The following is a 24,457-nucleotide window of genomic DNA, read 5'->3' as shown; positions in this document are numbered from 1 at the left end:
AGTTCTTATTAACAGGAAATGCAGGCTGTTTTCCAAGCTGAAGTAGACATAAATCATAGACACGCTGCCTTTTTGCATCCTACATCCCAGTTTACTGTGAATGTAATTGAAAGGGGAAAGTTATTTGATCATTCTGTCGCCAGGCGACAAGAACATATACTATACTTTGTCAGTTTGAGATCATGACAAAGGGAACAGTTGTTGTCGTGCTGTGCGGAAAGCTCTGCTGGGCCTCGATGGAGGAGGTTATGGACTATCACGTCTCTCCTGAGACACCTTGCCCTTCGATAGCCTTTGTTGCCCACTGAACCAGAGGGTGACAGCAGAGCAGATTCGATGACCTCCCCCCTCCATGAGATTCTCTTTGTTCTACTTACGGTTAACCTCACATATGTGTGTGGGAGACTCAGATAGTCACAGAGGTGACTCTAACTTTTCACTCACCAGTAACAAGATGTTTCTCTAGTCAGGTTTACAGATAAATGAGCAGACACCCTAATCCGGTCATACGAGCCCCAGCGGGAAAGAGAATTAATCAAGTCTTAATTCCTTATACAATGTGGCCGTGTTGGGTTTAAAATTGAGGCAGGATGGTGGGTGGGATTAACGCTCTGCTGTCAATCACAGCCGGATTTGTCCAATAAAAATGAAGTAAACAGAGGAGTGGTTCAAGGCAGCCTGTGATTGACAGGGCCAATAACCCCACCCACCATGGTTTTGAAGCATCCAATCTCCTATCATCGATGTTTACAAAAAAAAAACAGCTCACACTGAAGTGTCCATATTTGTGCTGAATGAGGGACAGGAACATGAGGGTGAAAACCAGCGCTGGGGCGTCTTGGTCCTGGCTGAGCGGTCGCCCCCTCTGCTCTGTCGGCACCTGTCCCATCACAGGTGGCTGCGTGGGATCAAACAGCTGCATGCTGGGTAATTGTCTGACAGACGCTTCCCAGGAAGCGAACTGCGTATATTGGCGGCCATGTCAACGAGAGGAGAAAGCCAAGGACGGAGCAGAATAATCCTGCTTTACGTAACACGTAAATTTCCCGATTTGACATTCATTTAATATTCCTGTTCTAAATAGCATGTAGGGTGTTCCCAGCATGTAAGCAGTCATGGAAAATGGTTGATGAAACAGACGGATGGATGGACGGGTGGACTGACTGACTGACTGACTGACCTACTTACTTAATATTTCCCAGAAAATGTATCAGCTGATTGACGATGTTTGTCAGAAATATCCCTGAAGCCCCGATTCCCTACCCCAGTGTCCCCCAACAACCAGCGGCCCTTGGCATTGTGTTGTCAGTAGAATTGGGCCCTTTGGGGGCCGCAGCAGTCCCCTGTGGGTGATCGGGTTTTCGTTTTTATCTGATATCTGATCTACACATTTCAGTCAGCATTTCATGTCATGGGTATTATTTTTCTGCCTTTTTTGCATTAAATCGCATGTCATTTTGCATTAAATAATTAACAAATTAATAAATAAATGTGCAGTACTGACGCTCTGGCGCATTCACCTTCTCTGTTATATATTTAGTGACTTGATCCTCCACTCAGAAAGACACACACACACACACACACACACACACACTCTTTATTTGGGTTTCTAGCGGACTGCCGCAGTGTTACATTATTAATTAGCCACATTTAAGATTACAGTTTTGCACATGCTGATCAAATAATAATGATCTGCTTCGCTCCAGGGAGTCTATTACTACATTAACTTACCCCCCCCCCCCCCTAAAAAAGGGGAAGAACCTAATTTATCACTCGACACAAAACAGGCCTTGGCCAGTAGAGGGCAGGATGCACTGTGGTAGGGTCATAATGATTAGCAATTAACATGAGAAACCTTTCTACACACCTGACATCTTCAATAATCACCCTATATGAAGCATATTGATTACAGCTTAATTGGATCAATCGATATACAGGCAATATAATAAAATACTGTCTATGTACTCACTTAAGTATATAGATATATTGTTGCTTTTATTGTTTTTTGCCATTTTTATGTGATATTTTTAATTAGGTCTTTTTAAGCACAAACTAGGAGGCAGGTACAGAATGCTTTCACTGCACGTAAGTTTGCATATGTGACAAACTCGAAACAAATTACATTTAAATATTCAAATACTAAAAGACGCCCACTACACTCATGAAGAGCAGGACCTCATTGTGGTATTTGGACCAAAAGGCAGAGCTCGGATATGTAACTGAAAGAATCAGACAGGTAAACAGATAAAGATCATTTCAGCACTGGAAGACTTAACATGCCCACCTGGCGTCACGCGTGTATTTGAGAGAAACACAGAGCCTTGAGGAGCCAGTCAGAGCATCGGGCTGCCCAACCGGCCTATGACTGAGCACAGCCGCTACCATCTGGACCGAGATTTGGGGGGTGGGGAGTGACAGAAGATTCACACAGAAAGGAAGAGGGACACCTAATCACAGGCAGCAGGGAGACGCCAACTCCCACCAGTAATGGGGGGGATCCGGGCCAGTAGATTCTTTGGAAGCAGCGAATACAATTTTTCTCTTTGAGGAATTTTTGTCACATGGGTTGAACGAGCATTCCTATTGGCTGTCCCACATTAGAGGATTCACACATTGGAATGCTAAACTGGAGCCACTTCCCAGGGCAGAGAGGCCCTCCCTTTATCCTGTAGAATCCATGTAACAGATGCTGTTCATTAATAAACTGACTAACAACACGTCTTATGGATAAAATTAATGTACTTCCTTTTAGGCATATTGTCCCTTTATTTTAGGAAATCTTACCAAGTCTTGTCTCAAAACAGAAGCACCTTAAATTTGAATGGTCCTTTTTTGCAGCACGAGCCTGAACTCAGCAAAACTGACCCGAAGAGGAATGCGGCACTGAACACCAATCTCCAGAATATTCCCGCGTCGACGGACTTCCTCATTTAATTCACACTGCCACATGGTGTCTGCCAGGCAAACACACACCACACTAAACTTGCCAGCTTGATTTCCCTCCCCAACTGTCATTGGTAGCACCTCACCCAATCAGCACGAAGGATTGGGCTACAATGCCACAAATGCGCGACCAGCCGTGGACCCTTCACAGATACATGTAGAACGCTGGCCGGCCTGGTGACAGCCGGCAATAGAGGAGGTGTGTCTCTGCAAGGGTGGGTGGGCAGCGCAATCACATCATTGCCCAAATGTGTCCGTCACACAACCTACCTGAGGACTATGTATCTCTACATTATCTCTCTGTATGATTTTTCTTCCAGGTCAAAATCGATGCCTCTGAAATGAGTTGCATAGCCTGAAGGATACATACTTGAAATTAGAGCTTAGTTATGGCCCAATAAAATATCAGTGACATATATTTGACAAAGAAACTTTTTGAATCGAGCCACCCGTGATACAACCCCTCAGCCCGCCTCCAGCGTAACCATGCAGGACAATGGCCTTTAGGACCCCAAGACAAGGCTGACTTTGTGCGCAGAGTGGGCGGGGCCACGCGTCAGCCAGCCGCCGCAGAAACCTCTGGTGACCTTCGACCTTTGCGGGCCGATAGGCAGCGATGTGATAAAACGGCGAATGATAGCAGCTAACGATAGCACAGCCCTGCATTACAGAGAGCAGAGTCCCTCTGTAGGAGAACACCTGTCACCCGTCTGGGGTGTGAGTCTGCTGAGCTGACCCCGGAGTGTGAGCCTGTCTGTACAGACCAGCCACCCAGTGATAAAGACCCTAGTTTGATAACAGAGCTGAGGATCACCTTCTTTAGAGGAAAACACGGTCAAAATAGGGTCAAAGCACGTCACTCGATACGGCAAACAGTTCGACTGAGAGCAGAAGTGCTGCAGAAAGTCCTAGAGCCTCCATCTGCGGGACTCCCAGCCGGCGACCGAAGTCTGTCACCCCAGCACTGCGGGATGGACCTGCTGAGGGTAAGCTTAAAGGACTGCTTTGTCCCCCCACCCCCCCTATGCAGCCCACCAGCCAGTGATATCAACTTCCTGAGTCTAGCAGCAGTGTCACCCCCAGAGCAGGTAACCGTACACCCCTCTGTTCACACACACACACACACACACACACACACACATAGGTTTGTGGGGACTCTCCATTCATTTCTATGGGGTAAACTGTAACCCTAACGACCTTAACCACTATCCAGTCCTGACCTTAACCAATCAAAAGACAAGACTTTTGGCATTTTTGAATTTGGCATTTTGATTACATTCACAGATCTTTGTGGGGACTTGAAAAATGGTCCCCACAATGTCAAAATAACAGATGTTTATCATATTGTGGGGGACATTTGGTCCCCACAATGTAACACAAACCTAATCCACATACACACACACACACACACACACACACACACATGGGTGCCTGGACCCCTCCAGTTGAAGCCCCCTTCATCAGTAGCAGAGCTGCTGGATTGGGAGCCTGGGAAAGGCAGAAAAATCACTAAGCAAATATCCTGATGATCAAATACGCTGCTGTTCCTTTTCCCTTCATTTCCATCCATTATCTGTGCAGCAGATCATTAGCATCCGCCGCTAACGATGCACAACCAACCAAGCGAAAAATATACTCTCTCAGCCGCAGTAATCGGTATGTGTGTGTGTGTGTGTGCGTGTGTGCGTGTGTGTGTTTGCATAAAGAGTTCCGATACAATCCTTCAGCTGCAGGAAACTTGAGATCTAGGGCAGAGATGGAAATAGATTTTGGGGGAGACAAGCAACATCAGTCACTGCGGTGAAGAACAACGTCTTCCTCCACGGAGAGATCTGGGCCGTCCCGAGACAAAGCTTTGTGTCTGCCCCGCCCGGTCTCTCATCCAGCTCGGCGACTCAGAATGCCGTCAGCCAGCTGTCAAAGGCAGACTTACAAAGGCTCTCACTGGCCTGCCGTGGCACACGGCCTTAGACACGAAGACGAGGACGCGTGCGAACGAGCCTTCTCCTGTGCAACGGTGACGCCGACATCCTGACTGGTCACTGCAAAAGTACTGCAAAGGACCAATCAGTCGTCAGCGTGGGCATGGGGACCGTTCTCCCTCCCCCCCCTCCCCACCCTGATCGTCGGCTTAGACACATGCATGCAGCCCATTCAAGAGGTACCTGCAGCTTTCCGAAAAACTGGCTTCGTCCTCATTAGCCCACCCAAAGGGACCACTGGGGTTTCAGAAACAGGCGCCGGTAACCCATCGGAGAACTGCCACTCGCCACTGGATGCAGGACGAAGCGAGCGATACATGCCTGAAACGTCACCGTAACAAGTTGCGTCCTGGCAAAGACACTCAGAAGGAGGGCAGCACGTGTAATGTAAGCCTGTCATAGGGAAGGCTGCGGAACAGGAAGGAATCCTTACAGCTGCAATGAAAATAGAGTCTAACATGAGGAGGCAGGCTGCAGATGATCGTGTCTGACCTTCATGCACCGCCATGCTCTCTCTCTGTACCCCCCACCCCCAGATTACATGTTTTCTCAAGCTGTCAGCCCCCCCACACTAGAACCCCAGGTCCACGCATCCTCTAAGCTGTGACATCTCAGCCCAGCTATTTCTGCCGGCCATTTGCTCACTGAAGGCCCGACCAAAGCCAATTCTGAGCTGTCAGAACCAGTATCCCATCACCAGCATGATAATGAACCAATGACACGCTGATCTGCACATGGTGGGACAACTGGACAAAGACAGGGAGTCAAGGGGAATGAAGAAAGAGAGAGAAACAGACAGACAGAAAGAAGCAGAGGGAGATGGATAGAACAGAGCATGGTTAAGAGAAGGTTAACAGGTAACACATCCTATTGTGAGAATGGATTTCAATTAACAACCCGAAAGAACTCTAGGACTAGTAATTAGCAATTAGTAATTAACTTCCTCCATCTGAGTCCCAGGTGAGGAAGAGCACAGTTAAAGCTGCCGCAGGCTTCTCTGCCGTGATGACTCCCACTCGCCCTGGGGAAGGCGCTCTAACAACTGTTGACCTCCCTCAAATCTGCGGAGGATTAGGGGAACATCAAGGTGGGGGCAGTGTGAGCCTGCATTGTGTCTCCCGTGACCAGCAGGGGGCCCGTGCCGAGAGGAGGCACACACTGAGGGGAGACACACGCTGGCCCCGTGATCAGAGCTGCAAGGGGGTGGGAGGTAGGCGAGGGATCGTGAGAGAAGGGGTGGGCAATGACAAAACATGTGGAGAACAGGGACCCTTACATTAAAACAACACATGATATCATCCAAGACAGGTGTGGAAGCAGGCAGGAGAGCGAGATTAGTGGGGGGGGGGGGGGGGGGGGGGCAGCTACCTCCCTAAGATGGTGGCCCTGCCCATCCACACACACACAAGTTAGTCTACCTATCTAAATGGGGACCTTCCATTCCAAACCCTTAACCTCTACCCAGCCATAACCTTAACCATAAGTAACCTAACAAAATACCAAACTTTTGGAATTTTTAGTTTTTTTATTTCATTCACAGATCTTTGTGGGGACCCCTAAGTCTTTCTGGGCCTCTCTGACGCACATACAAGCAGGGAACGAAAGGCCGTCGCTTTACGCCTGATTCACCGGCCCAGAGAGGGAGAGACGGACATGGTGTTCAGCCAAGAGACCCTCGCAGACAGGTGCACACACAGGACCGAAACCCTGCACCCAGCTGACGGGGCGTGAAAGCCGCTAGCTCAGATTTAGCCCAGACCTGGCCGTCTGCATCCTACACCTCTCTGGCAGTGCGCTTTTCAGGGCCCCCGCACATCAATGTTTGATGGCCGCATAATGAGTCTGTAACGAGGAAGGACCAAGAGCACATGGCACGTCTGGGACACACGATACCCTCTCCCCCCCAGCGTAATCCGCTCCGCACTGTCCCTGATCCCTGTCATTTATATGAAAGCAGGCCTACACCTATCAGGACTCACTGATGATGTCACCGTCTGCCATGTGACCCCAGAGGCTGGTTCTGTCACATGACTGGAAGGTGATCTCAGCCACAGGCATCCAGGTGGCACTAACCTGTTTGCTTCCTGGAAGGAAGTGGAGGAAGGAGGGGGGGAGCTGAAATACTGAGAGAAAAACGCACCCCCCCCCCCCCCAAAAAAAAAAAAAAAAACTCACTTAAAAACACTCAGCATCTGCACTGCAGACCTTTAGCTAATTCGCAGTAAGCCTGAACCAATGGGCATGCGGCATCCGCAGCTGTTGCCTAGCGACCAGGTGGCTGCGTTGGTTTCTTCTCCCAGGCGTTTTAAATCTAGAGCATACGGGGCGAGCGGTGGCGTGCCAAGCCATCGGCGTGAGCGGCATCCGTGCGGTGCTGGCTCACGTGTGCATTTGCACGTGCACTCCGAGAATAAGAACCAACGCCCAACCGTGCCAACTCCGACACGGACAGCTGACCTTTGGCTGAAATGCTTGGCATCATCACCCGGAGGACCAAGCTTCCACCTCGCCTAACACTCTGACTGCAATTCAATTAGCAGCCTCACAGCAGAATAAGACAGCACCCCCTAGAGGAAAAGTATGTCCATACGCCGAAGGTACAAAAATGAAATACATCTGTGGGAAGAATGACAGAGCTGTGAGTCCTGAACTCGAGGGCTAAGAGGACACTCAGGCGGGCCGTGATGACCCCCCACCCTACCATGCTAAGTGAGATTTACAAGCTGTTTATCTAACAAGTCCAGAAAGTAGCTAATAATTGCCAAGGCAATCTGCTTGCGGGGGCCATACGAGATGGCCACATGCGCCCCCGTCCCAGAGAAGGAACCCCCTGTTATCTGACCAGGGCAGAATGTTTGGGTCCTCCACTTGAAAATAAATGTGTGGCCCCCAACCTCGGAGGCGGATCCCATTTTCCCATCTGCCATAAGAGGCTGGGGGGTGTTCGTCACTCCCAGCTCTCAGGGGGGGGGGGGGTTCAGCCAGGCTAGTGGGTTCTGAAGAACACGTGGCTGGACGGGCCTGTCAGTGGGGATGGGGGACGCAGACCCCCAAGCCGAGTCGCAACTCCGGCTGCGACATCCCAGGGTGCATTGCCTGCGGCTGCCCTATTATTTTCCCTCCCTCTCTGCAAGCCGCATCAGTCGCATCTGTTTCTGCAGTGGCAGCCGAGATGCGTCCTGCAAGTGGCTCGATAGGATCAGCCTTGGGGTTCTGGTCACGCATTCGGGACCCCGGCAGCGGGGGCTGGGCGGAGGCGGCTGGCAGACGCGTGACTCGGATCTCAGCGCCGGTGTGGGAGGGCATGAATTATTCAGAGCAGCCCCCTCCTGGCCCAGCCTTGAAGTGGCAGATAAGAGTCGTGCTGCGGCTCTTGCCCTCTGCCGGGGGGGGGAAAAAAACAGACAAAAAGATATGTTCTCATTCATTTAGTTATTAGGGAAGATTAAGGAGGGGCGCCCCCCCCCCCCCAAACACCCCTAAACACTTAATGGAACCTTTGGATCTCATGCTAATGAAGCCAGAGTGGAACCAACAACATGGCCCCCTGCGGCTCGACTGACACCCAGATGAGAGGGGGAGGCAGGAATCCCAGAATCCTCTGCTCGGTTACATAAGCGTGCTCAGAGATGCGGAGGGAACGTGCAGCGGCCAACATCCAAACACACGCTTTCTGCACCCCAGGGGGCAGAGGCGGCTCGTGCCTGCAGTCCAGCGGTCATTTCCGCGTGTCGCTAAGGCAACGTCTCGGCCATGGAAGCCAGCGCATCAAAGTAGCTGTCGGCATAACCAGGCTTTGGGTATGTTTCCAAACAACGGTGACGCCAATTACCCCCTCCCCCCGGTTCACCTGGAATTTGGGTAAAACCAGGGGCAGAGTACAGTCTAACGGCTACGATCCACTAAGGGGAGAAGGATGTGGGAGACATAGCCGGAGGTGGAGAACAGAAGGAGAGAGACACAGAGGAAGGACAGATGCATCCTGCTGTCCCCTCGAACCCCAGCCCAGCGTAACCAATCAGAGTCCGGCATGTCGCCATGACAAGGAGCTGACTCCCAACACGCATCATGCAGTGACCGAGGATAATTTGGTGACTGCAGAATGTGAGAATTGGTGGGAGTCTCTGCACCCCCTCCCCCAGTAGGTGGCAATAATGTCCCTGGGGGAGGGGAAGACATATCCTTACGGAGGCGGGGGCTCATGCTGTGCTGTGGAGTGTGTAGGTGTCTGCGGTTTACTCAGAGGTATGCGGTGAGGGGGTGGTGGGTGCAGAGGATGGTAGACTGAAGAGAAAATCGCAGAGAGGAAGGTAGAAGTTAAAGACCTGAGGCCATTATTGAGAGTGGGGACGGTCTAGGGCACAAGGAAGGACGTAGCTCTGTGAGACAGAATGAAGACAGACCGGGGACAGACTACAGACAGACCAAACACAGATGAGGGACAGACCGGGACCATAGATGGACATGCCTCTGTGAGACAGACGAGGAACAGACTGGGGACCACAGGCGGCCGGCCTCCTCTACCCCACAAAGGGGAACAAACAAGGAACAATTAATGCCCATTATCTTTCCAAAACAAACACATAAAGAGGCCTCACCACCTTCAAAATGTACAGAGTACATGAACAGAGTCCAGGACAAGCATGGGAGATGTTTGCAGATCGGTACATAGATTTGTGCGATTATCAAAACAACCGAGAACAGCAGCGGGTTTTCTGCAGGCTCGCACTCTGGAGCGACACGCTGGCATTTCAGGAACATATTGTGTAACAGATGAGAAACACAGTCGAATGAACCTTCACGCCAACACTTTCAAAGTCAACACAACAAGAAATAAGTAGCCACTTGCTTATAGCCACACGCATAACACGGACGTGCTGACCACCTGGAACGGATCGGTCAAACAGCCGTGACCCCCTCAGCCCTCTGATCTACTGAACAGCAACAACATCCGTCTCAGCATGGGAGACAGAGGTATCAATCACACTGAGACCTTCTGACTTCCTTCCCCTGGAAACCTTTCCTACCAACACCCCCGAGAACACACCTCAAATGACACCTACGCAGCTCACGGAGGTTACTGAATGTTCCAGAACTTCTTGTCCAAAAGTCAACTAGCCAATGAAAGAAAAACGCAAAATTCAGAAATGCAAGTGGAACTTAAGCTGCACATACTGTTTGTGTTACAGCTGAATATCTCTGCAGTGTATACACATAACTCATAACTACAAGAGCTCAGACCCTTTCGAAAGTTACCCCAGAGATTACGATTTCAAATCAGCCCGGATTTGTCCCCCAGATCGACGTACAGATCTTTTACAACATTAAGCCGTTTTTAAAGCATGAATCCATAGCTAACTACCAGAGCATCTTATGATTTCATAGTATGAGAAATCCAGAGGGTACAGCAATTACCGAGAAGTAAACCTTACATCTTCTCCGCTGGACATCTGCCAATTCCTGGTGACCACAAAACCAGAGAGGCTCTCCTGTCCCCGGAGAGCGACGGAAATTAGCGCCCTCATCCTGCCGTAAACAAGCCACTGGGACAGAATTCGTTGACCGGGGCAATGCGAGCATGACTGAAAGACAGACTTCAATCTGACCCTTTCAGTCGCCATAGAAACGGACTTAATCAACGAGGTATAAACACGCAGAGGATCCGGTCACTGTGACAGCTGCACACGCACCTTCAGCTTGAGCCCCCCCAGCAGCTTCAGCGCATGCTGCGCGTCTTCGCTTCCTGCAGCTACTGGTAAACGACGACACGCCTGCAGCACCCCCGTTATCGACGGTGGCGGCATACTGACCTATGGGGTCCACAGCCTCCTCAATGACTGGTGGGAGGCGCAGTCCGTCCATGGCTGAGTGGGGGGTGGGGGGGGGGGGGGGGCTCGGGAAGGGAGGGGGTGGGGGGGTCAATGCTAGGCCGCGTCGGGGGAGGGGGTGGGGGGGGGCGTCACGAGAAGCGAAGCAGAGGATGTTAGCGCCGCAGCTGGCAGCAGATAGCGGTAAGGCGGAGAGAGCGAGCGGGTGGGCTGGCCCGTTCACGACGGTGGTGGGTGAGGGGGTGGTCCTCAGAACGTGGACGCGCTGCTGGGCTGTGGCTGCTTCATCCTGAGGGTAGGGGGCAGCGCTGAGGCTGAGGGGCGTCTTCTGAGCCTGCCTCCGCCGCTGCCTCTCCCCTCCGTCTGCCGGCTGTCTGACCGTTCTCGCTCGCTCGCTCGCTCACCCGCCCGCGGCTCACAGCACCCTCTCTCTCTCTCTCTCTCTCTCTCTGCGCAGATTCTACACTCCTCCTCCCCCAACTCCCCGTCACAATCCCGGCGCGCTCACGCACACACATACACACACATACGCGTGACCGCGCGCTCCCGCACACACACACACACACACACACACACACACACACGCACGCTCACTGCCTCAACTCTGCCACAGTGTATTTACCTTTAATGAGATCCAGACCTTGCAGATCGGCCAGCTGACGGCTAATTCTCCTTCAGTATACTGCTCATTTCTCTTCTGCGATTTCAACCCTCTATCCTCTCTTTCTCTCTGTCTCCCTCCCTCTATCCTCTCTCCCTCCCTCCCTATCTCTCTCTCTCTCTCTCTCTCACTCTCTCTCTATCTTCACACAATATTAACCATTTGGTTTTCATTAACCAGACTTCATATGCAGCTACGGATCCGATGGATCTTGCTGTCTTGTTTTTGCCATCTCCCTTGCTCTCTCTCTCTCTCTTTCTCTCTCTCTCTTTCCTTCCCTCTCTCTCTCTCTCTCTGTCACTTTCCCCCTCTCTCAGAAAGCTTGGGGGAAAAAACACAATGAGAACGGGGGCCACTATCTGACCTCTCATGCTCCACCCCCCGGCAGGATAACCCGCCAAATAGCTGCATTTGTGATGTGGACTCAACGCAACCTACCAAGAATGAGGGTGGGGGAGCGAAGGGGGGGCACTGGCAGGCATGAGCAGCACTGGGATTTTGAGGTGACTCTCTCACCTCCCTAAACACACGTTGCCACAGATGGAGAGCTGGGATGTGGGAAGTGGCAACAGGTTCCTATTCAGGGGTGACAGATCTGCAGATATTCACGTCTCCCTCCCTGTCTGCCACCTCCCGCCGAATCCTGAGCTGGACCAACACCGTGTGGTAAAAATTAGACCCAGTGTTTGCAGAAAACCACACAAGCACATACTCAAAGGTCACAAAAAGAGGCAAAACTAACACAAATTACAGCCATTTGTTTTGAGTGAATGCTTCCACTATATCCATCATTTACTATTTTTACTATTTTTTGGAAGTATCCCCCACAAAAATAAAATAATCCATGCACACACGTCCAAAAAGTAGTCCATCCAGTTAACATAGCGCTCTCGGTTAAGGCACAGTGGTTCAACCACAGATAATGTTCAAGAAGAAAAAGGAAATGGTCATGTTTGAGGTGATCAGTTTGGGCTGACTCGGTTTACCGCGTTCATTTCCTGACCGTGGGGTCACACAGGGCCGACTTGCAGAACTCTTGCCATGAAACCATTGACGTTTCGTTCCGGAGTCACTCACAGTGGATGCTGGGAAATCTTCAGCCGATTAGTGTGGCTCACAGAAGTGCATTGTGGGAGAAGCTGAAACGAAGGTGGTACGATTTGAATAATTCAAATAAGAAACGAGATTCCATTGCATGAGAGGGCCAATTCTTAGCGCTTTAATTATACAATCAGTGCCACCGGACGGACTGAGTAGCGACCCAGGGAATCCATCTGGGCTACTGGGTGACAGCCAGATTTTTCTTCCAGACAATCTCCATGTTCCACACCGTGATGGTCCAGCATGTCATTACATAAGGGCCCCGCATAATCAGAGTGATGAGGAAACTATGAACTATGACCTAAAGTTCTCCAGACTCTTAGGTGACGTCCAGAATACATCTGTAAGGGAGACCAAATCTGGCACCTATTTACTCATTAATCTGCATAAGTTTGGCCTGACATGTGTCATAGGCATCAAAATTGTTGCTAGGAGACTTACACTCGCAGAAGTGGAGAGACATATACTGCCATACAAAGGTCAAACGTGTAACTGCATATTTTATCCAAACTGAGTTAAGACTCAGTTTTATCTTGTGACAAAATATTGGTTAATTAAAAATAATTCCGCTGTGTTCGGTTTTGAAGAAAACGCTTCCTATACATACAGGTGACATACTTTGAAGCCCTTTTTCTGAGTTTCAGTGTCACAGGTAGGACAGTGTCAGGAGTCAGGAGTGTCAGTAGGACAGTGTCAGGAGTTAGTTGTTGAAATGTTTTAAAGGTCTATTCAGTAACTCCTCTTGTTCAACAATTGCCTCTGGTCGCTCTCTGATTGTAGCTATAGGATCCCTCACTCACCTAAAAACACGTACACAGCCCTACCTCACCATAGGACAGCTCGCACACGCTTGTGCACGCACACCCCTGCCTCACCAGGCCCGTGCCATGCGCTCGCCCTCCATCTATGTGCCATTAAACACCTACAAACACCAGCTAATTACCGCTCGTGTCTGTCAAGGTGTACTCGCCCACCATCAGTCACGATAGATCAAGTGATCCCCCCCCCGCCCCCCCACGTTTCAACATCCAAGTTGAACCACATTAAAAGCTATCAGAAACTTACATAACCCCCCCCCCCTTCATTTACCATGCTTGCATTTAGGCAATTCGCTGCTAATTCTCCATTAAACTGCGAGCGTTTCCAGCAAGCGAGTGCCTGCCCCAGATTTATCAACAGCTCCCTCATTTGAATAGCACTCCAGACTTCGGCTAATACGGCATATCCTAGCGGCATCAGTGACTCACCGTTCAACCTTCAGCTTTTAAAATGGAGCTGCGTTTAACTATGTGTTGGCCGCAGGCAGTTGCTAGGCAACCCGAAGGCAACTGAAGTGCATCGAAGGGTGGCCCGGGCAAATACGTCCTCACAGAGTAGTGGACATGGAGGTAAATACGTGAGGGAAAAAGAAATGAATAATCAGAGGTCGACTTGTAGTCATCAAATCCCGGTGTGTCAAAGGTTAAAAGAGTCAGATTTGGAAGCAAAAAACCAGGCATTTGCCATTTGCAGCCACAAATATATAGATCATATTAATTAGTCCCAATCAAACTTCATTAAGGGCGATTTACGCACCGTAAAAGGTCAAAGGTCGGGGGCCCTTCCCTCACAGGCCTCAGGAAATGGGAGGAAGTGACATCATGAAGCAGAGCGCGATCTCACCTCTCCGACGTCTCTTCACAGCAGCACGCGTTACATAATGGCATTTCGGAAATCCAGTGGGGAAGGTGTTTGTGGGGAAAACCGACACAGTTATGACAAATTATATAAGAATAATTGCATAACTAAGTTCCAGGCACTCTTTACATATGCAGCCATATCAGATTCTGTCTGCCTTTTTTGGCTTTCTGTGTATATTAGAGCAATTTCTCAGCACTCGGACATGTAATGTAACAGGGAGTGGCACAGGTCACAGGCTACGGGGCGTGGGAGGGGTTCCCGACTCAACCAGTGTTCTCAGTAAGAATGTAGACTAGTGTCTGGGGAACTTTCTAGAGGAGCAGCATAGAAGGAGGGTGAGGTCATCGCTTTCTCAGCTGGGCCGCGCGTGCGCGTGCACACACACACACACACACACACACACACACACACACACACACACACACACACACACAGAGCGTGGGGGAGCGACTTGACTCTATCTCGCTCTGCGGCTTCCCCACACTCACCTCGAGCCCCAGCTTCAGGCCCAGCTTCAGGCCCAGCTTCAGGCCCAGCTTCAGCCCCAGCTCTCACCATGCCGGCCCACACACCCCCTCGGCCAACAGGCTATAAAGTCCTCTGCTTCCAACATGTCCATTTTGGGAAATGTCCTCGTCTGGGAAAAAATATACAAGCCCTGAGGCAGCACACAGGTCGTTAGCGGTGTCCTCTCGGCAGGGCCCCCGTGTTCAGCGCCTCCCGCTGTGTCACAAACGCCCCCTCCCTGTGAGAAGGCAAATCTCTGCTGCCCTCCCCTCCAATCTGCCCCTCCCCCATGACCGCTCACAGTTAGCATGTAGCCGTCTTCCTCCAGATGACATGGACCTCCTTCCCGCTGTCACTGGGAGCCACCGGCACCTCTCCCATAACCTCCCAGTCAGTGTTAATCAGCAGCTGTGCTAATTAGCGAATTAATAATTTGCATAACAGGAATGATGCAGAGCACAGAAACCAAAGCCGTACTTTATCTCGTAATTTCTTGCAATCACTTGGACCACACCGATGCTTCGCCACACAAACATACTGGAGCCTCCGTATTTATTGCCAGGAGAAATGTGTTAACGAAAGCGGTACCAGTAAAAACTATTCTGGGATGTTCTCACCCATGCACTAAGATAGCTATCAGAGTTTATGGAAAATTAAGGTCATTTAGCTGCTAAAGGTTTTTTGCCGTAACAGATGCCTTAGAAGCCTGTAGGCGAACAAGCATCTTGTTTATTAAAAAATATTAATCTATCCATCCATCCATCCATCCATCCGTCCATCCATCCATACATACATCCTGCCATCGATTTTCTATACCCTCATGTTCAGTTCAGGGTCATCCCAGAAGCTACAGGCACAATTAAGATTTTTTTTTAATTAATAATTATGTTTATAATAAAATACATACTGACATGGGTCGGGACTGCTTTTCAGTTCCTGGGGAATATATAGTGCATCTTGGGTATATGAGACATCGCCATGGTTACCAGCGTAATAGGAATCCGCGGGCTTGCAGAGGTAGAGCAGAAGATGGAGAGACTGGTGCCGGTCCCATCAGATAGGAGCTGTCTGTCAAACTGTCCCAGGCATCCAGACAACCACTCCCAAGTGAGGCAGCCAGTGACAGTGGGCGTGGGGGGGGGGGGTGCAGCACGCCCACCTGGTGTCAACAGAAAGGCTCATAGCCAGCATCCACCCACGCACCCCCAACCCCCCCCCCCCCCCAGACTCCCACGGATAGTCCTGTTCCCAGGCCCAGAATCTACAGCAAAAGATGATGGGAGGGGGAAGGAGAGGGGCGGGGGGGGTTCTGAGGATTAGCAGTGAAGTGAGTGGATGAGGCTGGGAGGAGGGGGGGGGCGGATGATTGGCAGGTGAGCAGCTCTGCTGGGTCTGACCGGAGTGCAGTCAAAATTGCACAGTTTACCAGCAAATTCATGCGTGCATGTGTGTTTTTGTGTGTGTGTGTGTGGGGGGGGGGGGGGGGGGGGTGCATCATGTATATATTACATCGTGGGGACCAAATGTCCCCATGCTGGGATGAAAACTTGTTGCTATGACATTGTAGCAGAACTGAAAAATAGGGTCAGGGATGGTTAAGGGTTACGGTTGTCATGGTGGGATTAGGGTTGCGCCCACAGAAGTGGATGGAAAGTCCCTACAAAGATATGAATACATGAACTGTGTGTGTGTGCGTGTGTGTGTGTGCTTCTCCATGCCAATCAATCTGTGTGCATTATCATACGTGGGTGTGCGGGGGCTCCACACACTACATACATGTGTTTGCGTGCAGCCTGGGGGGGCTGTTCTTCTATATGTTCCTCACGCACATGCTGGAGAGGCCCCCAGCTGCTTCCGTAAAGCTCGGCTCTCCAGCCACCACCCCCTGTCCGAGGGCACGCTCTTCCCACACAGCCTCACGCGCGCTGATCCACCATGCAGGCCCTACTGTAACCGTAGCAGGTAACAGGTTTAGGACCTTTTGATTTTTCAGATCAGAACCTTCCGGAAGCACTTTGATGAGTGGAAACCCGGCAAAGGTCACCTGGCGAACTTCAAGAGGCTCTCTGTGATCAAAGTCATCGGTATCGCTTCCAACAAACCAAGTGAGCAGCCCAACACAGGCTCTGTCGGCAGGTTGCGTGAGACTGAGCAAAAGCCCAGGATCTCTGTCAACCTCGAAACCATCGTGAAATCGCGTCAGTGCTTGACAGAGCTGTGTTAGTGCGTTTACATGCACGGCTAAGTTGAGCTACAGTTATAGCTTGACTACGCCATTTAATCGGACTGCTATCCTTGTCTCAGTATACATGCACGGGAGGGGAATCGATTTATTAAACGAAGTATGTCCAACTCCGCTACGATAGGTGGCAATATGGCTTCTTCAGCTTGTTAGCATTGGGCTTTTCCAGTTCACCTATTAGGTCACAGATGTAACAAAAATTATTAAATTAATAATAATGGGTGCGTTGTTCCTCTCCTGGAGCTGACACCTTATCGTGGTGGAGGGGTTTGCGTGTTCCAGTGATCTCAGGAGCTGTTGTCTGGGGCTTTATGCCCCTGGTAGGGTCACCCAAGGCAAACAGGTCCTAGGTGAGGAACCAGACGAAGTGCGGCTCAGAAGACCCCTCATGAAGAGAACGATTTTGGATCCACGATTTCCCTTGCCCGGACGTGGGTCACCGGGGCCCCCCCCTGGAGCCAGGCCTGGGGGTGGGGCTCGATGGCGAGCGCCTGGTGGCCAGGCCTGCACCCATGGGGCCTGGTCAGGCACAGCCCGAACAAGGCACGTGGGTCCCCCCTCCAATGGGCTCACCACCCATGGGAGGGGCCATAGGGGTCGGGTGCGATGTGATCTGGGCGGCGGCCAAAGGCAGGGACCTTGGCGGTCCGATCCTCGGCTGCAGAAGCTAGCTCTAGGGACATGGAATGTCACCTCTCTGATGGGGAAGGAGCCTGAGCTGGTGCGCGAGGTTGTGAAGTTCCGGCTAGATATAGTCGGATTCACCTCGACTCCTTGAGGGTGGTTGGACCCTTTTCCACTCTGGAGTTGCCCACGGGGAGAGGCGCCGAGCGGGCGTGGGCATACTTATTGCCCCCAGGCTGGGTGCCTGTACATTGGGGTTTACTGCAGTGGACGAGAGGGTAGCCTCCCTTCGCCTTCGGGTGGGGGGACGGGTCCTGACTGTTGTTTGCGCTTATGCGCCAAACAGCAGTTCGGAATACCCACCCTTTTTGGAGTCCTTGGAAGGGGTGTTGGAGAACGCTCCTCCTGGGGACTCTCTTGTTTTGCTGGGGGACTTCAATGCTCACGTGGGCAATGACAGTGAGACCTGGAGGGGCGTGATTGGGAGGAATGGCCCCCTCGATCTGAACCCGAATGGTGTTTTGTTATTGGACTTCTGTGCTCGTGACGTATTATCCATAATGAACACCATGTTCAAGCATAAGGGTGTCCATATGTGCACTTGGCACCAGGACACCCTAGGCCGCAGTTCGATGAACGACTTTGTAGTCGTGTCGTTGGACTTGTGGCCGCATGTCTTGGACACTCAGGTGAAGAGAGGGGCGGAGCTGTCAACCGATCACTACCTGGTGGTGGGTTGGCTCCGCTGGTGGGGGAGGAAGCCGGCCAGGCCTGGCAGGCCCAAGCGTATAGTGAGGGTTTGCTGGGAACGTCTGGCGGAATCCCCTGTCGGGGAGAGTTTCAACTCCTACGTCCGGCAGAACTTCTCCCATATCCCAGGGGAGGCGGGGGACATTGAGTCCGAATGGGCCATGTTCTGTGGAGGCAGCTGACCGGAGCTGCGGCCGTAAGGTGGTCGGTGCCTGTCGCGGCGGCAATCCCCGAATCCACTGGTGGACACCAGTCCTATCGAGCCTTTTTGGCGTGTGGGACCCCAGGCGCAGCTGACAGCTACCGGCAGGCCAAGAGGGATGCGGCTGTGGCGGTTGCTGAGGCAAAAACTCGGGTGTGGGAGGAGTTTGGCAAGGCCATGGAGAACGACTTCCGGACGGCTTCGAGGAGATTCTGGTCCACCATCCGGCGGCTCCGGGCAGGAAAGCGGTGCAGCATCAACACTATTTATGGTGGGGATGGTGTGCTGCTGACCTCAACTCGGGACGTTTTGGGTCGGTGGAGGGAGTACTTCGAAGACCTCCTCAATCCCACCGACACGCCTTCCGATATGGAAGCAGAGTGTGGGGACTTGGGGGTGGACTCGCCTATCTCTGGGGCGGAGGTCGCTGAGGTGGTCAAAAAGCTCCTCGGTGGCTGGGCCCCAGGGGTGGATGAGATTCTCCCGGAGTTCCTCAAGGCTCTGGATGCTGCGGGGCTGTCCTGGTTGACACACATCTGCGGCATCGCGTGGACATCGGGGGCAGTGCCTCTGGACTGGCAGACCGGGGTGGTGGTCCCCCTCTTTAAGAAGGGGGACCAGAGGGTGTGCTCCAACTACAGGGGGATCAAACTCCTCAGCCTCCCTGGCAAGGTCTATTCGGGGGTCCTGGAAAGGAGGGTCTGCCGGATTGTCGAACCTCGGATTCAGGAGGAGCAGTGTGGTTTTCGCCACCAGTCTACATATGCTTTGTGGACTTGGAGAGGGCATTCGACCGCATCCCTCGGGGAGTCCTGTGGGGAGTGCTCCGGGAGTATGGGGTACCGGGCTTCCTTTTAAGGGCAGTTCGGTCCCTGTATGACCGGTGTCAGAGCCTGGCCCGCATGGGTGGCAATAAGTCGGACTCGTTTCCGGTGAGGGTTGGACTCCGTCAGGGCTGCCCTTTGTCACCGATTCTGTTCATAGCTTTTATGGACGGAATTTCTAGGCACAGCCAGGGCGTTGAGGGTGTCTGGTTCGGTGACCTCAGGATTAGGTCTCTGCTTTTTGCAGATGATGTGGTTCTGTTGGCTTTATCGGACCGTGACCTTTGGCTCTCACTGGAGCAGTTCGCAGCCGAGTGTGAAGCGGCTGGGATGAGAATCAGCACCTCCAAATCTGAGACCATGGTTCTCAGCCGGAAAAGGGTAGAATGCTCTCTCCGGGTTGGAGATGGTGTCCTCCACCAAGTGGAGGAGTTTAAATATCTCGGGATCTTGTTCAAGAGTGGGGGAACGATGGAATGGGAGATCGACTGGCAGATCGGTGCAGCATCAGCAGTCATGTGGGCGCTACATCGGTCTGTCATGGTGAAGAGAGAGCTGAGCCAAAAGGCGAAGCTCTCGATTTACCAGTCGATCTACGTTCCTACCCTCACCTATGGTCATGAGCTATGGGTAGTGACCGAAAGAAGGAGATCGCAGGTGCAAGCGGCCGAAATGAGTTTCCTCTGCAGGGTGGCTGGGCTCTCCCTTAGAGATAGGGTGAGGAGCTCAGTCATTCGGGAGGGATTCAGAGTAGAGCCGCTGCTCCTCCGCATCGAGAGGAGCCAGATGAGGTGGCTCGGGCATCCGATCAGGATGCCTCCGGGACGCCTCCCTGGGGAGGTATTCCGGGCATGTCCCACTGGGAGGAGGCCCCGGGGAAGACCCAGGACACGCTGGAGAGACTATGTCTCTCGGCTGGCCTGGGAACGCCTCGGGGTCCCCCCAGAGGAGCTGGATGAAGTGGCCGGGGAGAGGGAAGTCTGGGTCTCCCTGCTGAGGCTGCTGCCCCCGCGACCCGACCCCGGATTAAGCGGAAGATGATGGATGGATGGATGGATGGATGGATGGATGGATGGATGGATGGATGGATGGATGGGTGCGTTGTTTGTATATTATATACTTTGACAGCACAATAATTTTCAAATATTGCAATGTGATTTTGTTGTAATAAATATTGGGGTATTTATGAAGCAAAGGAGTTCAACATAAATTTTTCAAAAGCCCATCTAGGAGTGATTTAAACAGCAAGGATGAGAATAATTGTGATTGTCTCAGAGCGCGCATGCAAAAGCAGCGGAAGTAAACCTTAAACTGATTTTTAAATATATACAAGATAATCTTGAAAATGAATAATCATTAAAACTACAAAACTTGCAAGGTTATTTTATCCAACCCTATAACATACTACAGGCATTTTTCGATTTCAGTAAACAGTGATGTCATTCAGCGCTGGTGCCAGTTTCTATGCCAGTGGAAAATCAACACCTTGAAGTACCATACTTTTGGTACTTTCTTGAAGTACCAAAAGTACAGTACCTGCTGTGGTGAAAAGGCGCCCTTTAGTTGACAGTACTGTACATTTTGCATCATTAAAACTGATGCCAGTTGTGAAACATGCGCTGAGCACCTAGGCCAGTTTGAGTCTGATTGAATGTTTACATGCAAGAGTAAATCAACTCCCAATCACATTATCTGGGTGTCTTAGTCCGACTTCAAGTAATTCAATTTAGTACGATTTCAGTTAGTGATTATCATCACCAAGGGCTAATTTGATTTTCTTAGTGTGCACGTAAATGTAGTGACCCTAACAAGGTGAATCTATAGTACAAAGATCAGATTACAACCTGGCAGCCCAGTTTCAGAAAGGTGACGGGAATCTCAGCAGGCTGTACATCCAGAATACACTCTGTTCTACTGAGTCAGTAAAGCAGAAAGAGCCAACCCGAGTAAAGCGTGCAGGTATGAACACCTCAGCATGCTGATGACCACGGACAGAAAGGCACTAAAATAATTCAATCTAGAAATTATTTGAGCAATGAGTTTGATGAGTAAAAAATGCCTGTGAGGCCAGAAAGAGCAATAAAGAGTAATTATCATCTTTCTTTGACTGACTGCGGTGGGGGCTAAGAGAATGACAGCCCGTGATTATTATCACCAAGGGCCTGAGTAGCGCTGTAACTGTCCCTCCACCCCCACCTGCTGACATCACCCCTCCATCAGAGCATAAAGGCTGGCCCTCACCCCCCCCCCCCCCCCCCCAGGACTGAAGCCTAGATCGATGGTGTTCTAGCCTGCCTAGTCGAAGTAGCAACGGTGAGTCAAGTCACCCAAGGAGACCAAGGGTCCAGCCTACCACCTCCGCGCAGGACAAGTTCACAGCCCACTCAGTAAATGCTGTCAGAATCGCTTTGGTTTATTGCTTTATCCGAAAGCTTCACTGTAAATGGCACCAAGCTTGACACTGACCCTCCACCCCTGCTAGAGGAAGCCACTCCTAACTGAGGCTAGAGAGGAATCGAAAAGGCAGGGGCAGTGAGGAAGACAACCGAAACCTGCAGCTTAAGGCATCACACAGTCAGCCCGTGCAAACACACACACACACGCGTTTGTAATTATATCTTTGTGGGGACTCTCCATTCATCTCTATGGGGAAAACTCTAATCCCAACATGACGACCTTAAACCCTACCCAGTCAGAACCTTAATCATAAGCAACCAAACAAAATACGAGACTTTTGACATTTTTTTGACCACCTGAAAGATGGTCCCCACAACGTCAAAAAAAAACAGATTTTCATTACATTGTGGGAACATTTCGTCACCAGACAAGCAGTCAGTTTGCCCTGCGCAGAACCAGGACCATTTCTGCTGAAATGTACCAGCCCACCAGCATTGGCCCATAGAAAAACTGACACACACATTCATATGTGTTGTCCCCCTGGCCTTCTGCGGAAGAACAGCCAGACTTTAGCATTTCTACCATGTACTGTGAGGACTGGTCCAAAAAATGGCCACAGTACAAGCAGGCACCTCGCTCCAGGCTAGTGTAAAAGAATGTACAGAATGCATTAGGCTGAAGCAGCCTCCTCGGCAGCGGGAAAAAGGGGCCCGCAGTTACATAACGGCGCCACGATGATGTAACACCGGTTCTGAGCTGACAGGCAGCGCAGTGATTCACGACGCGCGCGGAAAGCACCCCGAGAAGTGCAGCCATCCGGGCGGATAGGTACCACGCGCCAGCACCGAGGATGGACCCTCAAAGCACTTCCTCTTTACATCAGCAGGTTCCAGGTGTTATGCAATTTGACCCAATTCGTCTTTTCCTTGGACGAACTGCAGTTCTTCTTCACACATGATGCTTTCTGCTGAATGGGTTGGCTTCTGAGTTCTGGAATATTCGACAAGCAGCATAACTTCACATAATCTGAATCACATCCCATTTTCACGACAAGCAGTTCGAAATGAATAGATCACGGAGTGGAACACAACTGTCAAATGATTTGTTTTTGAGGAGCAGTATGTGAAAGGTAGCTACATCATAAGGAATCCTGTTTTACCTAAAGATTTAGGATCTTGGCTTAGGATGCCTACAGTCAGAAGGTTGCCGGTTCAAATCCCTGGGTTAGCAGAGTGATGTCACTGTTGGGCCCCTGAGCGAGGCCCTTCACCCCTAATTGCTCCAGGAACTGTGTGATCATGCTCTCTCTGAAAATGTATGTCCCTGTGGATATATACCTCAAATGTAAAAAAAAACTTAAATGAACTTAAAGCACATGAGGCAGAATTACTGGATTAAACTGGTATTTTATACATAAAATTGGACTGGTCTATTCAGTGCCAGCCAGGATTGGAGGAGGGGGGGGAGGCTAGTACCTCTTGTTCGTTGCTTTGACAGCTGCAAGGCTTTGCACTGTCAAAACTAACATCGCACCAGGGGGAGGGGGCAGGAGGAATGCGGAGTTAAGTCGCTGCAAGGGGCAGATTATCCACTTTTGGAGTTGCTTAGCATTACCACGGCAACTTACCCCCCCCCCCCCACCACCGCCTCCTTTCAGAGTGAGTGACAAAGAGCACAGGAGAAGAGGGTCCGCTCAGCCAATTATTCATGTCAGCAGAAGCTGGCTCACCATATTTCCCTTTCAGATAGTGGTATTACTTAACGCACTGCATTCTGCATCACCACGGACATCCAGGGATGTCTGCGCCCTGCGACAGTCCGTGGCGATGTTGGTATGACTCTGATGGGGGACTTGCCCAGGGTATGCTGTGGTCCGAGGTGCCACTGCAGCACAGCAGAGTGGCACGTAACGGCTAGGGGAACAGTGGCCACCAGGATTCTGATCACCCGTTCCCCCAGTGACGTCCAGAGGCAAGGGTGCCGGAGATCTGCCCTGGAAAAGGTGAACCGGAGATGAAACACCCAGCATGCTCTCGAGCCCAGGGGCTGTCAGCTGAGACACCTCTCAGGACCCCAAGGTGTGTATAATCAATCCCTCACACCTGCTCTCTGGTGTACTTTTGGGAAATGTGCAAGTCACGCCATATTTCGGCTATCTGCAGTAGCGCCCCCTACAGGTCAGTACGGGGAGTAATGTCACAGGGACCCTGAGTGATATAAATCCCCCTTGAAGTCACATTAGTGATACATGGGTCAACAGCCAGAAATGAATTTAAAAATTCATGGTAGGTTCAGACGAGTAATTTTACTACCTGTCTACGTGTCTGGTGATACACTAGTGCATTTCATGGCTGCGTCTGCTGTAATAGCTCTGCATGTCGGATTGTTCACATAGCAGGGTTACATCTGTAACACCTACACTCTCTCACACACACGCGTGCTATGTGGGTGGTCGCCTTGCAGTCAGAAAGTCACCCGGTTATTCGCCAGTGCTGCCTCTGCACATCTCTGCAGACAGTCACAGACAGAACCGTGAAACCAAGTGTGGCCCCCGACACACAAACGCACGCACAGACACCACAATAACCGAGATGGATTCAGAGGCAGAGATCGTGACACCGCAGTGACCATGTGACTTCAATGCTGATCATAGTGAGGGCGACGGCTCGATAAAGACGGCAGGCGGACAATACAAACGCAGGAAGCGGCAGCATCA

General features: G+C 51.1%; 1 protein-coding gene across 8 annotated transcripts in view; it reads right to left on the bottom strand.

Moving 5' to 3' along the window:
- The window catches only part of LOC125738932 (coiled-coil domain-containing protein 136), a 31,889-nt gene extending 20,183 nt beyond the window's left edge, over positions 1-11,706 (bottom strand). For 5 of the 8 annotated variants that reach the window (XR_007396935.1, XM_049008463.1, XM_049008464.1 and 2 more), the window contains exon 1: positions 10,616-10,792. Coding sequence is in view for 6 of the 8 variants with exons in the window: in XM_049008463.1 (XP_048864420.1) it covers positions 10,616-10,787 (172 nt within the window). In the remaining 2 variants the exon portion in view is untranslated. Of the gene's footprint in view, positions 1-10,357; positions 10,571-10,615; positions 10,799-11,375 lie in introns of those variants that run through there. The other 3 variants (XM_049008469.1, XM_049008467.1, XM_049008466.1) reach the window with 3 other exon arrangements.
- Between the last annotated feature and the right edge of the window lie 12,751 nt (positions 11,707-24,457).

Source organism: Brienomyrus brachyistius, chromosome 3, assembly GCF_023856365.1.
Source record: "Brienomyrus brachyistius isolate T26 chromosome 3, BBRACH_0.4, whole genome shotgun sequence".
Classification (NCBI taxonomy): domain Eukaryota; kingdom Metazoa; phylum Chordata; class Actinopteri; order Osteoglossiformes; family Mormyridae; genus Brienomyrus; species Brienomyrus brachyistius.
Note: the sequence above shows the minus strand (reverse complement) of the source record. Positions and strands in the feature narration are given on the sequence as shown.